We start from the raw sequence: 18,977 nt of genomic DNA, 5'->3' as shown, positions 1-18,977 counted from the left end.
ATCGTGCGCGGCTACCAAACTTGAAAGTGGTCCAGCCTTATGAACGATCGCCGTTTTGCTTCGATTGATTGGTCTGGCTAGAGGAGACTGGTCCATTCTCTGGTCCAATACCGGACTGTCCTGGAAGGACAACTCCGTGGCGACCCCACTGTTGACCGCGTTACTGATGACAAGGTCCTCAACAAGGGCAGTGAGAAAACACGAACACAAAAGACAATTACATGTAATGCCAAGTAAGTATAGGCTTAAGCTTGAAGTGAGGAATGTAGCGAGGAACGACCTGGAACGCTGGAACGAAATACTGTTTTCTGAATCATTCTATTAGGGTCTGAGTGACTATCATAGTCAGTTGACCAATACTAATAGAGCCAAACCCACTTATGTGGAGCGTTTTACGATCACGTGATGCGGTCACGTGACCTTTGGGTTCGCTGTCATCTGCCATCGCCAGTAAGTATGTCATTCCGGTCGAGGTCTCGACGACGACGCGCGTCGCAGGGCATGATACAGGCAACCAAATCGAATTCTGGGAGTCCACCTAGCGTGTGATCTTTACAAACAGCAAACAAATCTACGAGGGAAGGACAGCAATGGAGAAAAAGAGACTAGTGTGTGCGGGAGAGTGAAATGTCCGTGAGTCGTATGACAGCCGCAGTCCAGCGAATGGAAACCATATGCATCGTGAGGACCATGGAGGCCTAAAGAACGACTACTGGAGTTGCTTCGAGAGGTCTGGCTAGGGGAAACTACAGAAAATATCAGCGATATGCACATCCCTGCTCCATAAAAGTTTCCATTTTGGTATTGATTCATGCATGCATTGGCGTGTACTTTAAGTACAGGTCTGCCGCTACTTCAAAGCCGCCCGCAAGGAATGGTGTCGTCTCGCAGACGCGGAGCGCATGTCTGTAATCGTAATTTCTGAGTCCTTCGGAGGCAAGATGTCGGCTTTGGATGCTGATCGATAACCACTGGAATACTGTTCAACATATATACATTTGCACAATGCCTGGTATGTCAAGCCAGCTGTCTTCCTTCTTCCCGCCTTTCCCGCCATGCTTCTACCTACTTCTCCCAAGCAGATAGTATCTGAATTTGTGTTATGCCTTCTCTGCGCTGCTGGATATGCCCTTGCAGCGAGGAACGCACCTGGTCAACCCAAACAGGCTGTGAAGATTAACGCGTTTGAGCTCGTTGGCAACAGTATTGGCAGTGGCCAACAAGTATGTCAGCCCGCTGTTCGCTACTTAACTTGACTTGACTGACATTCGACCTTAGGTATTCTTGGGCACCGAAGACAAGGTCTATATCGTTGACAAAACAGAAAACAACCCGACAAAAATCAACGGACACCCTGCATGGGCTGCAGGTTCGTATTATTCCGCGACATTTAGTTCCGGTATGCTGATGGTCCCTTTTAGAGTGGTCTGCTAGCTCAAAACAAACGCGTCCCATGGATGTTACCACGAATTCTTTCTGCGCGGTGAGCTTATTATATCTTCCCCTTCATCCGCATCAATATTGACGACAATCGGTCAGGGAGGAAATGTTCTCGGAAATGGGACGTGGCTCAACGTCGGCGGGAATCAGGCGGTAACTTACGGCGGTGTTGCTGCCGCGGGCCAACTCGGCGGACCTCCCTATAATGATCTTGATGGCGGACAATCGTATGCAGTTATTCTTTCCCTTACATATCAGGCTAATGATCTTGCCACGCTGCACCTCAGTATTCGGTACGAAATTTACTATCTGACATGGCAAATCATTCTGAGCCATTCTAGGATGCTCAACCCGTGCGATGGCGGTGACTGCGATTGGTTCTTGGTTGCACCCATGACTACAAGGCGTTGGTATCCTACCCTGTGAGTATCTCTGCCAACACGTCACCCCGTACCAATGTCGCAATGCAGTGAAACGCTTCAGGACGGAAGCATCATTATTGTACGTTTTTCACTCCGATATACTTTTGATCTGCTAACCCCTATAGGCCGGAGGATGCACATATGGAGGCTACGTTAGTGATGCAGCACAAACCAATCCCACGTACGAGTTCTTTCCCAGTCGTGGTCAGCCAATTCTCTCGCCCATACTTCAGACCACACTCCCTACAAACTTGTACCCTCTTATGTGGCTCCTTCCATCTGGCAAAGTCTTTGTTCAGTCTGGCTGGAAAACGGTCTTACTTGATGTGGACCAAAACAAGGAGACTCCATTGCAGGACATGCCAGATGCCGTTCGTGTATATCCTGCGAGTGCCGGAAACGCGATGTTACCGTTGACCCCTGACAACAACTACACGGCGTCGATCATGTTCTGTGGTGGTAGTAACATTCGTACCGAGCAGTGAGTCCACACTCCATACCGTAAGTCTCTTGGACAAAATTAATATCCGAATGCAGATGGTCCCAAAATTGGGATATCCCCCACTGGCCAGCGTCTTCTTCCTGTGTGCAGATTACCCCCGACCAGTCACCGAATTACGTTGAATTAGATGCATTGCCGGAGGGTCGAACGATGGGAAACTTGATTCTGCTTCCTGATGGAAGAGTCTTGTGCTTGAATGGCGCAAAGACAGGTTAGTGCCAGAAGGTTTCTAAAAAGCTTTTTGTAATGTGCTTTCCTTGACATCCAGGTACTGCCGGCTACGGAAACACGACTTTTACTATCGGCCAGTCATACGCTGACCAGCCACATTTGACGCCGCTCATATATGATCCAAAGGCACCGGCTACTAAACGCTGGTCTCTTAATGGATTCTCCTCGAGTACTATTCCACGCATGTATCACTCCACAGCTACCTTGCTTCCAGATGGTAGGGTTAGTTTAGTCAGACCAGAGCTTCGCTAATTCATTTCTAGGTTCAGTCTTCGTGGCAGGTTCGAATCCTAACAGTGACGTGAATACCACCTGCCCCCTATCCTACCGAATATCGAATCGAGCGCTTCTATCCTTCATATTACAATCAACGTCGGCCAGAACCTCAGGGTCTTCCGAACCAGCTCTCTTACGGCGGCTCCTATTTCAATGTTTCGTTAACGCTGGCAGACCTTTTCGGCAACGTGGACAGCATCCAAACAGCGAAAGTTATCGTTATGAGGACTGGATTCTCCACGCACACGATGGTGCGACAGACTCGGTTGCTTAATTTTATAATCGATTAATTATCCGCTGCAGAACATGGGCATGCGCTCAGTACAATTACAGAGCTCCTTCACAGGAAACGGCGATGGAAGCGCAGTTCTTCATGTAAACCAGCTGCCTCCTAACCCAGCCATCATGCCTCCTGGTCCCGCACGTGCGTCTTTGAATCCCCTCCATGATTTTGGATGACTGAGTTTCCTGTAGTGTTATTCGTGGTTGTTAACGGTGTCCCCTCTGTCGGCATTCAGGTCATGTGCGGGTCTGGCAAGATTGAGAAACAGTCGACGATGCCTGTGCAAAACCTTCCGACCTCGAATATTATTTCACAGCAGGCGGGACAGAAGCAGATTTCCGGTGCTAGTTTCTTGGTCCATTCTGCCAGAAATTGGTTGGTCTTTATGATGAAATACGTTGGAGCATTCTCCGCCATCTTGCTTTTTTGAGCTAGCGAAGCCGGTACGCCTTGTGTTTGCTGTACTACTTTTGGATGATACTTTACATTTTTTTCGATACATTTGCATAATTTTTTAGACGCAGACGCTATATCGTATACCCAGTCGTGTACTTAGACCATAGAACGCCTGTGTAATTCGTAAAACGCGTCGATGATTCGAGCGTTGCCGGTATTCGGATCGTGCCAAGATAATAAAACCGATTTGAAATTAGGAGTGCAGGATACTTGAACCAACATCTTGATCCAAGCGGTAAAGGTGCCAGTGCCCTGCATAGTCTGGTGTTTAGTGTGTAAATAAAGAAAAGATTGCGGGGAAAGTCATCAGGTCAACTTTAACGTGTGGGGTAGAGTCCGGCATGCACTTGGTACCAAAATAAGGCAATTTGATCTTACGTCTTAGACTACGTTCTCCAGCTCTGCTGTCAAGCACTTAGCGCTGGTATAAATACTCAATTCACGTTCGTGCCAGCAGCCAACGTTCACAGCATCCATTATCGCGGGATCCTACAACTATGGTTGAAGCATATCCGTCGCATGCTCCACGTCTGCCACAGCCACCTCTTGTGCAAGCCGCCAAAATGCACGTCAAGAGGGTGACACTGACATCCAAGAAGAACTGGTGGATGGGTAAGTCGCTACGGTTTGCATATATCACTAATTTCTGACTTTTCTGTCGTAATGTAGTCGAGCTAGATCAAGAAGACGAGAACCCAGCGCATCCATCTACCAAGTCGTTCTCGTCATCAGAAGAGACCGCAGTAGTACCGGACAATGGCCTTTTCGATCGAAATGTTGAAGACGAGAAAGCAAAAGAAATGTCGTCTCCCAATCCATCGATACCTGTGTATAATCCACCACGGCACCCAACTTCGATATTTTCCTTCCCTACGCCAACCGCTTACTCTGCGCCACCAAACCCTGCCGCGAACCTTGCCCCTGTGGCGCAAGGTTCTGCCTCTGAGCTGTTCAAGTGCATCGTCAAAAAACCCGACGTTGTACAGCTCGAGATCAACGGAGAGATGCAGTCAAATGCATCAGATGTGACAACACAATTCCTCGCCGAGCTGCGTGTATATACCACGGTGTCGCGACATCGCAATATCACTGCATTTCTAGGCTGCTTGGAGAACGTTGGTATGGTGTTGGAGTATATCGATGGACGAACTCTATATGAGGTCATTCGCCCGAGACCAGCTTTAACCCGAAAAAAGAAAATTGACTTTCACAACCAACTCCTCGATGGCCTCACACACTTACATTCATTTAGACTGAGTCACGGAGACCTCTCACTGCTGAATATTCAAGTGACGCATTCCTCTGATACCATCAAGCTTTTTGACTTTGGACGTTCTGTGTCTATGGACTCGGTATTCATCTCGCCATCGGATGAGCCTGTAGATCCTTTCCAGTACATTGCACGGACAGGGTCGGCCGCAGCTGCGGCACCGCAAAAGAAGGTGGAGCAAATACACCCAGGTACACGGCCATTCGCGGCTCCAGAGGTCCTCCGCGGGGAGTGTCAGGATCCGCTATTGGCTGATGCCTACAGTTTCGGGATGATACTCGTTGCGATCGACCGCGTTGAAGTGGTGGACCTCAAGCCTTGGGAGCAACGGAAGGATGTGGTGCCTGAGAACCTCTTTGAGGGGTGCGAGGTATTTGAGGAGTCTGCGCGTCAATATCTGAGGCGATGTGACTCAAGGAGGAGGCTTTCAAAGCACGACATGATGATGTCAGTGGACGAATGAGTTTCTGTGCATTTTTTGCAGCTCCCATTTCAACCCCCCTCACTCCAACACGGACGACATCGAGCTCCACGAGCCAATACCCCAGTACAGCACCACAGTTCAATTGCATCTTCGGTGTAATTGCGCATTTTCCATTCTTCATGGCCAAGGTCCTTTTCAAATTTATATCCTGTACGACTATCTCTAATATCTGGACACCGCTCAATCCACACACACCTATCACTGTATGTATCATATTGATTAGCTACGTTCTGATACCGAGTAATGGATTTTCCCTACTATACATGCACTTTCCCTGCGTCATAACGTTGTACTTTACTCAACTTGGAGTCCAAGATTTGGAGACTAGCAATTGGCTTCGGCATCTAAATTGGTTCCCACGCTTTTCTCTACAGCCGTGCACCACGTCCTCCTTGGCTTTCCTTTCCTCACATCTAAGTAGTCACTAAACATGGCGACTATACATCCCTCACGCATGGGTTTGGTCCCACAAGACCCCAAAGATACTTATCTCGCTCGCAGACGTGCACGCTCCCCTTCACCACGAGCACGTAGCCCACCGCGATACAGTGAACGAGAAAGAGACAACGGCAGAAACCGAGCGCAGGACCGCAGTAGAGAACACGAAAGAGACAAAAGGAGGGATGCTAGTAGGCATAAGGACAGAGATGGAGGAGATAATAGAAAAAGAGATGATGACAGACGGCAGCGCGACAAGAGCGCTGACCGAGGACGCGATCGTGAGAGGGACCGCAGCAGAGAGCGGCGTCGGGGAAGTCCTGAATACACTGACTACAAGCGCCCTGCGACGCCTCCGCCTGCTGAGGCTCCGTGGCGGAGTCAGGAGAATCTGTACCCTAACCGACAAGGGAGGGATAGACCACCGCATGCTGGTGGGTCGTATGGTGGTGGAGGGAGCGAGTATTTGGAGAGGTACGTATGCAGTCATCGAATTTTTGGATGATTCACTGACTATCATACAGTCGTCGAGCACAAAGAGATGCTTCAACACTAAGTATTTGGCCTCCTTCTCCCAAGGCTGCAACAAGAACACTGTATGTTTCATTTCGCTGCTTAACATTTGGTATACTCAAATCACAATCAGTTCACCTTCCCGCGATGCAAAATCTCGCAAATCTAAACGTGGCCGGTCACCAACCCCTACTGACTCCTCTGACAGCGAGGATGAGCGCAGGCGGAAGAAACGCAGAGACCGAAAACGTGCGCAGAAGGAGAAAGACAGGGCTGAACGAAGGGAGAGGAAGGAAAAGAAGAGTCGAGCACCTAGCAGACACCGGAGCTACGACAGCGCAGAAGAAGACCGAGAGAGAAGCAGGCGAAGCAAGAGCAAGAGCCACCCTCGCAGCCCAAGTCCTAGTCGTACTCCATTGCCCCCTCGTGCATCTGAGGAGGACGAATGGGTGGAGAAATCCGCAGCTGCACCATTTGCTTCCTCGTCCTCGGTCGGTCAGAGCCTTGGCTCTATGCCACCACCAACCACCATCCCATCACACTCTGGAGAGGCGATGGACGAGGACTCTGATGAGGATGTCGGGCCCCAACCGCTACACAAGGTTGTCATGAAGAAGTTCGATGAACGCGCTTATGGTAGTGCTCTACTTCGCGGTGAAGGTAGCGCCATGGCTGCCTTCCTGCAGGACGACACGGACACACGTATTCCACGTCGTGGTGAAATTGGTCTTACCTCGGACGAGATTGCCCAATTCGAGTCGGTTGGTTATGTGATGAGTGGAAGCCGGCACAAGCGCATGAACGCAGTGCGTATGAGGAAGGAGAACCAGGTTATTAGCGCGGAGGAGAAGAGGGGTATATTGAAGTTGCAGAAAGATGAGAGGCAGAGACGGGAGGCTATACTCAGGGAGGAATTCAGTGAGCTTGTGACAGAGAAGCTCAAGGGCCGCAAGTGCAGCCGAAGTGAATGCTGTTATGTAGCTCATCCAGACTGTTGCGTACATGTATTTGATCTACCAGCATGTCTAATATCAGTGCACGACCATTGGCCATTAATTGTCTACAATTCTGAACGAGAAGCTTTCTGCAAGCTAACAAGCTCGACGTCGAAGACTAAGGCGGAATGTGCAGGAATAACATTGCCAAATCCACGCGAACCTAATGAACCATGGTTGAATATATACATCATACATTGCCGGAATAAACCAACCGTAAGCCATGTCTGAAGGAATCGTCAAGGTACGCTTCTCGTTGAGGCACATGCCTTGGAGACCCTCGTCCCATCCTTTGATAACTTGACCCATACCGACTGGATAAATAAACAATCAGCAAGGCACATTGTATGCAAACTGAATTACCCACGTTTGACAGGTAACGGTTGGCCTCGGTCGATACTATACAAAGATGATTATAATTACATTTCTTCAATTCGCAGACTTATGCTGACCTCGAATCAAACTTGCTGCCGTCGGAGAACAACGTCCCGGTCTGTATTTCACGCCCCATGTGAACTCACACGACATAGACAAGTCACGAACCAAAACTCACGTAGTGCACCTTAATGGCGTCCCCAGTCCTTGGCAGTTGCGGGGCAGTCATCAGGCAAGTAAGTGACTGCGATCTGCAGTTCCTTCGGGGGCTCGGCGGCCAGCGCGCACACCGCCAAAGCCAACATAGAGAGCCAAAATTTGAGGAACTGCATAGTAACACTAAAGGTCGTATGGGTGCGTATGTATGAGTTCAAGTACTACTTGTCGACCACGTCGTCAGAGCCGTTCGGATACCGGAAGCGTGAGATGAAGAGCGGCTAATGCCGTGCGTGCTGCTGAGTCAGCAACTGTACAGTGAGTTCATGTCGATAACCTTAATTTTCACCATATCTCATCACAGCGAGGAACGACCCCCGACATCGACAAAATGGTGAGTTTTGACGTTTGATCACTACGCCATGTATTGACAGGTGAATTTGCTTGAAGCCTTCCCAAAAGTCCTTCAGAACGAAGCGTATCCTCGCCAAGGCCGGTCGTCAGAACAGGTGAGTGGGGTGTATCGATGCCTTTACAACCCATTCATAAACCACTTCCAGGCCCATCCCTCAATGGTTCCGTCTTAAGACGGACACTAAAATTCAAGTATGTGTCGAGGATCTTAGAAGCCGAGAATGTTGCTGATATTTTATAGTATAACGCTAAACGCCGTCACTGGAGGCGCACAAAGCTCAACATCTGAGCAGCCTTCTCTTTCATTCTCGATGTTTTTAGCGCTGTGAAGTTGAGGTAGAGACAACACGGAGAGACGTACCACACCAATGCAACGCAGCACGTATCAACCCCTTATTGGCATATTATGGCTATACAACCACCTCCGCATGCAAATATGACCTTTCTTTCTTCCTTGAGTCATGTTTGCCTCCTTGGGACTCTCATCGCATATAGTGCATTGTTGTACTCAGTTCACAGTTGACAGGACGCAAAGGATGATATTGGCATCCTCTTCTGATCTGATTGTCCCATTCTGCCGAGCGCTACTGGCGTTGCATGATTTCGAACAACTGAGTTAATGTCCGTCAAGACAGTAATTGCCATTGAGCAGTGAGATCAGGTCCTTTGACTGTCATGTTTCAAATCCGCCAATTAGCGAACACGATGATCCGGTACGAACGCCACGAGCACCGTGATATTACTTGTATGATACAACGTGTTCGGCTGTATGCAGTGCTGACGTTTCTTCAAAACTCGCTGACCAGCTGAAGGCCCATCACCTGTACTTGCACTGTACGTCCTCTCTTTCTAACAACCAAGTGCAAGGCCCGTATTCGTATCTACCATGTCGCTCATCTTCACGATTTTCGCGCTCGTCTTTCTGACTGAGCTCATCTCATGGATCGGCAAAACTGTCCTCCTTGAATTCGTTGGTGTTCTTCTTGAGGCTTCATACGCATGAGTTTACAGTTTCTTTCTTCTAGGCATGGGATCTCTACACCAAACTTTTCATGAATGCCTCATACACCCGACAGCGCCAACTGCAAGCCGAGCTCCTTACAGCGAAGAAAGAGCTGCTACAAACAAGCGCACAGGATCAATTTGCCAAGTGGGCGAAGCTGAGGAGAAGCGTTGACAAAGGGCTAGCAGAACTTGAGAAGCTCAGTACGTGGGCTCCACGACACGTTGGCACATACCAATGAACTGACGTGTTTCATAGATGGAGAGCTTGTGTCCAGCAAGACTGCATTCTCACTCAAGTTCAACACACTGTTGTGGGTCCTTACGACAGGGCTATCATTCTTCGTTGGCTGGTGGTACAGAAGGGCTGCAGTATTCTACCTGCCTCCTGGTTGGCTTGGTCCACTTGGCTGGTGGATGGCGTTCCCTTTCGCACCCAAAGGTCAGTATTCCCACAGTTATTAGCACGATCAATCCGCAAAGGCTCAATGATTGACCCACGCCAAGGTTCTGTGAGCGTCGGGGTGTGGCAAATGGCCTGCCGCAGAGTTATTAAAGTCGGAGAGCGCACGGTGAAAAATATTCTTGGTAAATTCAGTCTACTTATATTCATCACTATTGAATACTCATCACAACCCGTGCAGCACCCTCTGAACCCGTCGCTGTCCCAGTTGAAATGGAGACCCGTTCCAAGAGCTCGTGATAAGGAGTAGGGCGGATCCCCGTAGGAGATCCAGGATCAATGTTCTTGTGGTGATCTGTATGGTTTATGAGTCGCAGATTCGACCGTCTGTACTCCGTGTTTAATTTCAGTTTCACGTAATTGCGTGGTTCCTGCAGAAATAAACACATGCTCAGAATGACGTCGGCTCGGAAGGACCAGCGGTATGTCGGAGTCCCGAGACTAGTACATAACACATTTCGTTCCTTATTTACCACAACTCCACTCATCTTTCTCAAACATGGTCGCAGGCGTTCAGATTCACACAAAGGTCGATGTTCATAGTCCTCAATCTGGCATCCTCACCGACGATGCACTTGCCTTCCTCGCTGCACTTCATAGGACCTTTGAGTCTACCAGACATAACCTCCTAGTTGCGCGTGATATTGCGCAGCGCAGGTTTGACTCAGGAGTACCTCTTGATTTTCCTCCTGAAACAGCCCACATCCGTGCTGAGCCCTCATGGCACTGCGCACCCCCTGCACCTGGTCTTGAAGATAGACGCGTTGAGATTACCGGTCCTACTGACCGTAAGATGGTCATCAACGCTCTCAACAGTGGTGCAAAAACCTTTATGGCAGATTTTGAAGGTTCGCATGCCATCCATGATGCTCATAATTACGCTAATATACTATTTCCAGACTCCAGTGCTCCTACGTTCGCAAACATGATCAACGGCCAAGTCAACCTGCGTGACGCCATAAAGCGTCAGATCGACTTCGAGTCTGGCGGCAAGCAATACAAGCTGTCTGAGAAACCAGCAGTGCTTATCGTTCGGTACGTCACATATCTCTTCCTAGCTCCCAATCCGGTTGTTCATATTTCGGTCTAGGCCTAGGGGCTGGCACTTGGACGAGACGCGCATCACGGTTGACAACACCCCTGTCTCGGGTTCTCTCTTCGATTTTGGACTTTACTTCTTCCACAATGCCAAGGAACTCATCAAGCGCGGCTCAGGGCCCTACTTCTATCTTCCAAAGATGGAACACTATCTCGAAGCTCGTCTATGGAACGACGTCTTCCTCTTCTCCCAGTCCTACATTGGAATACCCCATAACACAATCAGGGCGACTGTTCTCATCGAGACGCTTCCCGCGGCGTTTCAAATGGAGGAAATTCTCTTCGAGCTCAGAAACCATTCCGCCGGATTGAATTGCGGAAGGTGAGGAGCATTCATGTGTATAATTTGTCATGGGTCAGTCGCTCATTTCCGCGTGTGTTCTTAGATGGGACTATATTTTCAGCGCCATCAAGAAGCGAAGGGCGGACAAAAGCGCCGTGTTACCAGACAGGAAAGATGTTACTATGACAGTGCCATTTATGGATTCGTATGTGCGCCTTTTAATCCAAACTTGTCACAGGTAATGCCACCTTTCGTCCATGACAGATAAGTATTCATTGTGTATTTTAGGAGGAAAGTTGCTGCCATGGGCGGCATGTCTGCTCAAATCCCCATCAAGGATGACCCTCAAGCCAACGAAGTGGCGATGGAGAAGGTTCGAGCAGACAAGCTCCGTGAGGTCACTGCTGGCCATGACGGCACTTGGATTGCGCACCCCTTGATCAATCAGATTGCCCGCAAAGTGTTTGACGAAAATATGCTTGGCCCTAATCAGGTTCGCACGGCAGTACCGTTTTACCTGTTCCTATTGCTCACGCATCGGTTATAGTACCACGTCAGACGTGAGGATGTGAAAGTAGCCGCTGCAGACTTGTTGAATGCCACCGTTCCCGGAAAGATCACGGAGGACGGCATCCGCTCCAATGTCTCTGTGGCTATGGCGTACTGTGGGGCCTGGATCGGTGGCAATGGCTGCATCCCTCTCAACTACTTGATGGAGGACGCAGCTACTGCTGAGATCGCGCGTGTGCAGCTCTGGCAGTGGGTGAAATATGGCGCACGTATCGACACTGGCGAGCAGATTACGACGCAGTATGTTGACCGCATCATCGCGGAGCAGGCACCTGGCATCAAGAAGATCGCCCCGGGCGTCAAGGAAAACCACTTGCAAATTGCCAAGAAGTATCTCATGGAGCAAATCAGGCAACAATGGCCAAGCGAATTTTTGACGAGTGACTTAATGCCATACCTGACGATGGCTGATGGCGTCGAGGACAAGTGGTACAGGAGCTCTTTGTAAAAGCGCCGCGAACACGCGTACCTGTGTTTTACTGGTTCTGTCAACGCCCCTTCCCGACATGTACTTGTAATATTATATTGGTCGATGATTGAGCCGCCAAGTGTTATAACTAGCGTGCATTATGCAGTGATGTTCTCAAGGACCGGAATAAGTGTGAATAACAAGTCATGCGAAAACTATGAAGATGGTTCCTCGGACCAGAGACCTAAAAGTGTACTATGCCTTAGAAACATTTACAACTGCGCCATGCGTAAGTGCACGACTGTAGGGACAAGCCTGGGAGGAGTACCACAGTCAGCGGATCACAATACACACTCTCACCGCGCGTGCCAGGTAGGGAAAACGTACCTCGTGACCAGCCTTGATCAGTTCCTCATCTTCCACACCCTCAACCTTTATATCCACGGCCAACCCGAACCCCCCAAGCCCCTCCGCCTCTCCAAGATGCACAGTCGTGTGGATCACGGCGTTCCTTGCGGCATCCTTCTTTCCCGTCTTGCCTGCCATCATCTGCAAGGCCCCGAGGAAACACGCTACATCCATGACGCATATATTCAGTGCAGATCACGGGATTTTAATATATTAACAAATTACGCACATGCATACCCCATGGCGAACAGTTGCTCAGGGTTCGTCCCATCGCCTTTGCCGCCCATTGCCTTGGGCATTGCTAGGTGCAGAGAGAAAGGGGTCTCATCGAATGAGTTGACTTCGCCCTTGCGACCCTGCCCAGCAGCGGTAGCATGGACGGTGTACTATACACGATAATTCGCGTTGAAAAAGCGCGTCATTGTCAGAAGGGATGAGCATTCAATCTGTCAGTAGCACCTTGTGGTTCTTGAGGGTCACGGGTGCAGCCTCCTTGGTTGCGTACGACCGCGTTGCTTGAATTGCCCGCACGCGAGATGTGCTTACGATACGTGCACCAATGTTCAGCATGCTGGCTTTGCTTTGGCTTTTGAAAAGGTTTGGTATGGGGACTGAAGGAAAGATACGGGTGAGAGTTTAGATCACACGGGGGTATTTATCGGCTGCGACGTCATTCTACTGTGGTTCATCCGATTAAATCACAACAAAAAATAGTTCAGTTTGAATACAATACAATGATCAGTCTACAATATGACTGCAAACAATACCTAGAAACCACTAGCAGTCACACGCAACTGCTCCAGCTTTTTGAGCACCTCTCCCACTGTGCGGTCAAGTTCTCCAGCAATCGCACTCTGCTTCGACCCTGGCAACCGAGCATACGTCTCGCACAAATCACCATCAACAACTGCCTTCACTGGTACATAGTAGCCTCTCCAGCTCAAGTGATCCCGACCCACAAGACTTCCCTGCTCCGTACGCATGTGTTGCTCGAGCGTTGAGATGAAATCTACATCCTCCTTGGACACGAAAGGTACGAGAATTCCAATAGTTCCATGAATGCCAGTGTAGAGTAGCACCTCGCGACCACCAGCAACGAGTGACACTTTGTGTATCGAGGTAACAAGATCGCCAACATGGAAGTGACACAACATGTCGGTTTTATGTGGGGCACCCATCAATATACCCTTCTCATGGAGGATACCGGCGCCTGTGGGGTCGTCATCTACTTGGTCAGAGACCTTTGCGTCCAAGCGATTGATGAATACGTTGCCAAAGCGATCACTAGCTGCGACGGTATTGTAATCCACCATGGTCGCCGCTGCAATCCATCTGGGTTGAGTGTCATCCGCGAAGATGAGCAGGCGATTCTCTGGCGCCTTGTATACTGCGAAATATATCGATTCCTGCATGTCGCCGACAATTATGCGGGAACCTTGGGTGTTGAGGCTAACGATGGCAGTAGAAAATGTCTGAAATGTGAATGTCAGTAAAGTGAACTGACGTAATGTTGTGTATGCTTACTTTGTTCTCTGCTTTGCGTAAAAGCTTCTTCTTACCCATCTCATATATCCGGAGAGCCTTTCCAACGCCAGCAACCAGACGTCCTTGGAATCCCATGACAGCAAGGGGGATATCATCCGTCTCTGTCTAAATAAAGATGTCAGCAAGACGAAGTATTCGTCAAGATATTACTTCACCTTGTGAAGGAGCTCCAATCCCACGCCATCCTCGGTGAAACGATACGTTCGCAAGAAACCACTGGTACATGACCGCGGAGACAATAAAGTATCCTGAGCGGTGCCTACGACAAGATGTAACTCATTATTTCGTGCAGAAAATGATACGAAAGCAAGGCTGAAGGCAGCCTCGTTGTTGTCTAGTGTGATAGTCGAAATGGTCCTGCCCTACAAAACATAGATGTGAGCTCACGCACCAACTAGTTATAATATGGCTTTACCTCAACAGGATCGATGATGCGGATTGCGGACGCCCAGATCCCTGCTGCCGCTCTCGGCCGTCCAAAGATCTCAGGAGGTAGGTCAAGCATTTCTTGATCAATATACTGTCCCGCTTGCGTCTGAGACAACGATCAGACCGCGGTAGTCGCAACATAAAGAACAAAACTCACCATCGCCTGTAACCGTTTATTGGCGGCCTCATCGCCCAAAACACGGTGGTCGCCCTCAATAAGATAAAAGTGGCGATTTTTGGGGTGAGATATAAACCTCCTAGGGGTCAAAGATAGTGGAATCGAGTCTTGCTTCAATTTCATGCCCAGTTTTGGTATCTGAAAAATGCTGAAAAGGAAACAGTAGTCAGTATTTATTCGAAAAACAACGGAATAAAGAAGTCTCAGTAGGAACAATTGGTATTCAAAAATATTCGGCATGTCCTTCTTAAAGGTTCATCCGGTATCTCTATTCTCATCTTCTACAGGATGTGATGGACGGTATCACTCACCGAAGAACACTACCAGCTATGCCAATGAGACCCTCAGGACTGAGCTCAGCGGAGAAACTCCATGCGTAGTCCAAGTTATCGAAAATCAAGGGCGTGAAATGCATAAGATTTTGATGCGTGTAATTCAACCAGGATCTGGATGAAAGCGCTAGGATGGCTGGATTCCCCTGGATTTGAACACGAACCAATCTGACTGGTCGGTTCCCGAGGAACCTGATTGAAAAAAATTAGCCGTGATTCTCCAGTGAGCGAAACGACTCACCGAGTCCGAGTATCAGTAAGTTGCCCATTAATAGGATCAAGTACTGTTCGTAGGAGAACGCCATTTTGGAGACCAATGTTCACAAACAGGGTGGGCTGAGTCTTGTTGATACTCGCATCCAGCATGTCAGCAATGCAAATGGTTGATGGTGGTGCTGTCAACGCTTGCAAACTGATCGTTTCCAGCGTACTCTCTGGGTCAAGCGACACTATTCGAACGGTCTGGTCCTCGCATCCGACAGCCTAGTAATATGTGAGCATATCATAGAACTCAAAGAAAGATGGCTTACCAGATAGGGCGTTCTTTGGCGTCCCTCGGGTACCTCTGCTATGCTTAGAGCCGTAATAGTCGAACCCATAGCCTTTCTATCCTGATATTCGTTCAATTGGCCATCAAGATCAAGTTCGAAGTAAACAAGTTCAGCAGAACTCAGGGCAACAACCACTTGTCGTTTGTTTGTCGTAGCGGTGACAATAGTCTTTCCTTGAGGGGCTGACCACTGATTGACGCGGTGGTCCGCAAGTATATGACGAATGCCATGCGGATGCACCTGCAGGAGGGCGTCAGCGCCGATTTGCTGGACAGCAAGAGTGGGCGCTGATGATAGGATACCGGTGTCCTGCACTTCTTCAATTGTTTCTCCAATGGAAAGGACAAGAGTTCCATTGACGAACGAGAGAATAATGTAGGTATCAAACTCGTCTGAAAGTACGTGTCAGCGGAAGTTCTTTAGAACACCTATGAAACAAAGACTTGCCGTCCTCGCGCCGCTTGGTCGTCCAAACGGCATTGGGAATACCAGGCAACTCTGAGCTAACGGATTCTTCAACGTCAAGACCGTGGCGAAGTGTTCTGAAAGAACTCCTTGCTCCACGTCCACACGCGGTGAAAATCTGAGGCGTATCTGAGTTTGGTAATAGGTTCATCACCTTGGAATCTATTATCGGGTCCAGGGACTCTACTTCGTCTGCGAGTGCAAGATTATCTAGTGGTCGTGGCCGGAAGTGTGCATGAGGTAAAGCAATGGTGGGATTTGCCATTCCGGTACCCGGATACGACGTTGAGCTAAACTCAGGTTCATTGTCATCGTCGCCCAATTTCTGGAACTGGTACAAATAACTGAAATTAATGTCAGTGACTTCTTGAGAAACGTTAAATTGAGAGACGCACTGATTCCCAAACTCGGATGCAACGAAAAGGAAACCAGATTTAAGAATACAAAGACTGGACGCCACAGGAACAGTGTCAAAATACTTGATTTTTAATGCTTTAACTTCGTCCTCTTCATGATCAATTGTGACTTTGAAGAGGTCACCATCCTCGCTTTGAAGGAGAAAGAAGAAAGCACCCTACGACAAAATATGAATCAAGGCATAGCGACAAGCTGCAAAAGACCAACCTTCATTTTGTGCATGACGGCCGTAACTATGATGATGCCTCGCTGACGATCTTCGAGAGGATGTTGTCTTCGTGGGATAGGGACACGATGTTGTCGTCGGTCCATGTGTCGGTAGATAATATGATCTTCACAGCAAACCAGAACACCAGACGGTCCATCGAAGCGATCTGTGGATGCAACTTGGCCGCCAGGGACTTGAACCAATAAATTTGCACGTGGATCCGTAGCCTCGCTCCATTTTCGAACGACATGATTAAGGCCCAAATCAAGTTCGTAGTAGGTCAGCATCTGAGAGAACTCATTCAGTTATCGTATACTAAAGAAAATCGCTGAACACACCTTCTCCGCATTGTTGAACGCTTCCCCTGTAGGATCTTGATCAGACTCAGAGTAGTCGACTTCGAGAGCAGCAAACAATGGGTTCTCAAAGCCCACATCAAGGCCGACGATATGGTGAATGATAGCATTGTTTTTATGCGCCTCGAGAGGCGACGAAATCGTGAGATTGGCTGCGGCATCTCTGTTTAAGATGTATACAAGTTTAGCCTTCTCTACCGCTGAGATCATCACGCTACGGCCTTTGGGGTCTGTCGCGAGGTATTGTCCAGGCACAATGCGTCGCGCTCCAGACTTGCCAAAGGTTTCTTGATGCAGCTTCACGAAACTGCTCGATTTCGGGTCATAGTCGAGAATGATGATGCGGCCAGAATCCGAGCCTACGATTGCGTAGTCTGAGAATAGAGTATGAATAAGATGGAAATAAAAGATGATACGTACGAGGGGCTCACCCTTGGTACTGCCTGTCAAACGAAAAGCTGCTAGAGAGCGAATAGAGCCAAATACATCAGAGGCTATGACTGTCGATAATTTGCCGGTCTGAACATCTGGGCGTAGGAGCTCAAGTCGAGTGCCACGAGAGATGATGATTTCCTGAGTGCGGGCGCCAGAAAAATTGCCAACGATAGCTTGCGTAGCTGCCGTCGGGGGCTGAAGCGTTAAATTGTATAGATGCATCCCCCGAGGTTGATGTGGTCAAAGCCGACGACGAACTGGACGAACTAAAACCGCACGCAAACTGTTGACATTATTTTTCGGAATTTGGTTTGTGGCTAAACAGCACTTGAGCTGACATAATTGTCTGATTTTGGCAACTCCTGTTGTTCGCAGTCATTTGCACGCGTACATTCAGCTATTATTTAAACCACAAACGAATAACAAATATATGGTGTCTGAAATCCTCTAGGCTAACGCTTTGCGCAACATTATTCCTCTGTCTATCCAACCAAGTACATAGGCCTACGATCCATTGAGGATACACCATGACCAAGGCCCCACATGAATGTTGAAGAGGCGACGTCGCAACGATCTAGGAGATGTGATAACCCTGTTCCAATGGAATGACGTGATATGGAGCCATCATCCTTCATGGTCTTACATTGACCGTTCATTGCCGCTGATCAGCGCTTCGTGTAGTTGATTATCCCGACTTATCACTTATCAGATAGACCTTAAGCTTGACCAGCAATCGCGATTACGCCGATGCTACATATAATGTTCCCCTCTTCGCATTCTACACGGGGATCTATCAGGATGCTTGAGGAAGGCATCTTCCCATCAATTTTGGTTAGCGGAAAGACTTACCGAGTTCCATCGAGCGTCTGTTCATGATCATGGACATCGTGTTCTTGTGTTTCTGCTGCTGTTATGGGATCCTAGTTTGTCATAGTGGCACTCCAGAGCTCGCGTTTATCCAGGAGGATCAGAGCACAGAACCGTGGTCAGTCAATTTTGGCTGCCTGGGGGCGGTGCGTGTTGTTTTTTCATATGTCAGGTTTCCCATACTGACTGTGTCTCGTTAATAAGCCGAAGTGGTATCGGATACGTGTATGATATTCTGTCAGTAATTTTGACCAAGATGAATCATTGGAATGGCGGCCATCTGCTCGTCCCGACGATGTTATCGCGACTTTACTCCCAATTTGAGGAAGTTCATCCCTTTCTGCGAGGTCCCGTAATCACCATTAAGCAGGCAACTCTCCTCCGGAGGACCTCACTTCACCGGCCAGTAGGTGATATTCAGTCAAACTTAACTTTTACTCATGGTCAAACAGCCTCCTTGCTTGTCCAGACGACAACGCCCACGCCTCTGTTTCAAACAGGAAGGTAGTCGTGCCAGCGTGGACGGGTTTGTCAGACGCATCGAAAAGAAGTCGTAGACCCGCAGCCTTCAAGACACTCCCGACTAAGAGTTACCTCGTGTTATCATGCCTCTTTTGCTATTGAAGAACATCTTGGCATAGTTCCTGCTGAATATTAGTCGGGAAGTACAGACGTGATCTATCGTTGGCAGAAGCCAGGAGTGTTG

General features: G+C 48.8%; 10 protein-coding genes across 10 annotated transcripts; 7 read left to right on the top strand and 3 right to left on the bottom strand.

Moving 5' to 3' along the window:
* Nucleotides 1-741: 741 nt before the first annotated feature.
* On the top strand, nt 742-3,756 carry BJ212DRAFT_1371874 (glyoxal oxidase). The gene is made up of 13 exons (XM_041336311.1): nt 742-1,223; nt 1,279-1,369; nt 1,422-1,483; nt 1,540-1,667; nt 1,782-1,862; nt 1,911-1,941; nt 1,988-2,343; nt 2,400-2,575; nt 2,633-2,812; nt 2,859-2,896; nt 2,940-3,122; nt 3,175-3,295; nt 3,346-3,756. Exons 1-13 carry the CDS (start codon nt 1,056-1,058, stop codon nt 3,582-3,584), a joined length of 1,854 nt encoding a protein of 617 aa, XP_041190448.1. The 5' UTR covers nt 742-1,055; the 3' UTR covers nt 3,585-3,756.
* Nucleotides 3,757-4,173: 417 nt separating this feature from the next.
* On the top strand, nt 4,174-5,343 carry BJ212DRAFT_1277139 (kinase-like protein; the record flags this gene model as incomplete). Its single annotated transcript, XM_041331337.1, has 2 exons — nt 4,174-4,222; nt 4,280-5,343. 2 exons carry the CDS (start codon nt 4,174-4,176, stop codon nt 5,341-5,343), a joined length of 1,113 nt encoding a protein of 370 aa, XP_041190447.1.
* Nucleotides 5,344-5,705: 362 nt separating this feature from the next.
* BJ212DRAFT_1371870 (uncharacterized protein) lies at nt 5,706-6,347 on the top strand. The gene has a single exon (XM_041336310.1). The coding sequence runs from the start codon at nt 5,795-5,797 to the stop codon at nt 6,305-6,307; it is 513 nt and encodes a 170-aa protein (XP_041190446.1). The 5' UTR covers nt 5,706-5,794; the 3' UTR covers nt 6,308-6,347.
* Nucleotides 6,348-6,827: 480 nt separating this feature from the next.
* Nucleotides 6,828-7,256, top strand: BJ212DRAFT_1230726 (ras-induced vulval development antagonist-domain-containing protein; the record flags this gene model as incomplete). Its single annotated transcript, XM_041329493.1, has 1 exon — nt 6,828-7,256. A coding segment is annotated over one exon (429 nt), but the record flags the coding sequence as incomplete, so codon positions are not given.
* A 119-nt stretch (nt 7,257-7,375) lies between these two features.
* Nucleotides 7,376-8,017, bottom strand: BJ212DRAFT_1448253 (uncharacterized protein; the record flags this gene model as incomplete). Its single annotated transcript, XM_041338516.1, has 5 exons — nt 7,376-7,473; nt 7,526-7,624; nt 7,678-7,709; nt 7,763-7,803; nt 7,931-8,017. The coding sequence occupies 5 exons, from the start codon at nt 8,015-8,017 to the stop codon at nt 7,376-7,378; spliced, it is 357 nt and encodes a 118-aa protein (XP_041190444.1).
* A 274-nt stretch (nt 8,018-8,291) lies between these two features.
* On the top strand, nt 8,292-8,544 carry BJ212DRAFT_1277099 (ribosomal protein L39e; the record flags this gene model as incomplete). Its single annotated transcript, XM_041331333.1, has 3 exons — nt 8,292-8,350; nt 8,402-8,447; nt 8,497-8,544. Coding segments are annotated over 3 exons (153 nt in total), but the record flags the coding sequence as incomplete, so codon positions are not given.
* Nucleotides 8,545-9,141: 597 nt separating this feature from the next.
* On the top strand, nt 9,142-9,960 carry BJ212DRAFT_1277216 (WRB/Get1 family; the record flags this gene model as incomplete). Its single annotated transcript, XM_041331344.1, has 5 exons — nt 9,142-9,225; nt 9,281-9,461; nt 9,517-9,699; nt 9,765-9,845; nt 9,902-9,960. 5 exons carry the CDS (start codon nt 9,142-9,144, stop codon nt 9,958-9,960), a joined length of 588 nt encoding a protein of 195 aa, XP_041190442.1.
* Nucleotides 9,961-10,219: 259 nt separating this feature from the next.
* Nucleotides 10,220-12,119, top strand: BJ212DRAFT_1276912 (malate synthase; the record flags this gene model as incomplete). The annotated part of the gene is made up of 6 exons (XM_041331315.1): nt 10,220-10,568; nt 10,620-10,755; nt 10,811-11,140; nt 11,205-11,339; nt 11,390-11,594; nt 11,649-12,119. The coding sequence occupies 6 exons, from the start codon at nt 10,220-10,222 to the stop codon at nt 12,117-12,119; spliced, it is 1,626 nt and encodes a 541-aa protein (XP_041190441.1).
* A 108-nt stretch (nt 12,120-12,227) lies between these two features.
* On the bottom strand, nt 12,228-13,497 carry BJ212DRAFT_475608 (OsmC/Ohr family). Its single transcript, XM_041343295.1, has 4 exons — nt 12,948-13,497; nt 12,718-12,874; nt 12,468-12,652; nt 12,228-12,395 (listed from the first exon to the last, which is right to left on the bottom strand). Exons 1-4 carry the CDS (start codon nt 13,056-13,058, stop codon nt 12,336-12,338), a joined length of 513 nt encoding a protein of 170 aa, XP_041190440.1. The 5' UTR covers nt 13,059-13,497; the 3' UTR covers nt 12,228-12,335.
* On the bottom strand, nt 13,187-17,696 carry BJ212DRAFT_1371853 (CPSF A subunit region-domain-containing protein). The gene is made up of 13 exons (XM_041336309.1): nt 17,401-17,696; nt 16,952-17,343; nt 16,613-16,900; nt 16,384-16,562; nt 15,971-16,332; nt 15,503-15,915; nt 15,214-15,455; nt 14,952-15,164; nt 14,620-14,788; nt 14,449-14,568; nt 14,189-14,395; nt 14,013-14,138; nt 13,187-13,960 (listed from the first exon to the last, which is right to left on the bottom strand). Exons 1-13 carry the CDS (start codon nt 17,624-17,626, stop codon nt 13,256-13,258), a joined length of 3,642 nt encoding a protein of 1,213 aa, XP_041190439.1. The 5' UTR covers nt 17,627-17,696; the 3' UTR covers nt 13,187-13,255.
* Nucleotides 17,697-18,977: the final 1,281 nt, after the last annotated feature.

This window comes from Suillus subaureus (assembly GCF_016647635.1).
Source record: "Suillus subaureus strain MN1 chromosome Unknown BJ212scaffold_27, whole genome shotgun sequence".
NCBI lineage: Eukaryota > Fungi > Basidiomycota > Agaricomycetes > Boletales > Suillaceae > Suillus > Suillus subaureus.
The sequence above is the reverse complement of the archived record's forward strand: the minus strand, read 5'-3'. Positions and strand labels throughout refer to the sequence as shown.

Excerpts from the sequence above, each read along its gene's own strand:
- BJ212DRAFT_1371853 (XM_041336309.1), bottom strand. The coding sequence starts at position 17,626 with ATGCATCTATACAATTTAACGCTTCAGCCCCCGACGGCAGCTACGCAA. Across the intron at positions 17,344-17,400 it reads TTTGACAGGCAGTACCAAGG|ACTACGCAATCGTAGGCTCG; the intron begins GTGAGCCCCTCG and ends CTCTATTCTCAG. Across the intron at positions 15,916-15,970 it reads GACCAAGCGGCGCGAGGACG|ACGAGTTTGATACCTACATT; the intron begins GCAAGTCTTTGT and ends ACGTACTTTCAG.
- BJ212DRAFT_1371870 (XM_041336310.1), top strand. The coding sequence starts at position 5,795 with ATGGCGACTATACATCCCTCACGCATGGGTTTGGTCCCACAAGACCCC.
- BJ212DRAFT_1371874 (XM_041336311.1), top strand. The coding sequence starts at position 1,056 with ATGCTTCTACCTACTTCTCCCAAGCAGATAGTATCTGAATTTGTGTTA. Across the intron at positions 2,344-2,399 it reads AGTAACATTCGTACCGAGCA|ATGGTCCCAAAATTGGGATA; the intron begins GTGAGTCCACAC and ends ATCCGAATGCAG. Across the intron at positions 2,576-2,632 it reads CTTGAATGGCGCAAAGACAG|GTACTGCCGGCTACGGAAAC; the intron begins GTTAGTGCCAGA and ends CTTGACATCCAG.
- BJ212DRAFT_475608 (XM_041343295.1), bottom strand. The coding sequence starts at position 13,058 with ATGCTGAACATTGGTGCACGTATCGTAAGCACATCTCGCGTGCGGGCA. Across the intron at positions 12,875-12,947 it reads TGACCCTCAAGAACCACAAG|TACACCGTCCATGCTACCGC; the intron begins GTGCTACTGACA and ends TATCGTGTATAG. Across the intron at positions 12,653-12,717 it reads GTTCGCCATGGGGTATGCAT|CGTGTTTCCTCGGGGCCTTG; the intron begins GTGCGTAATTTG and ends TCATGGATGTAG.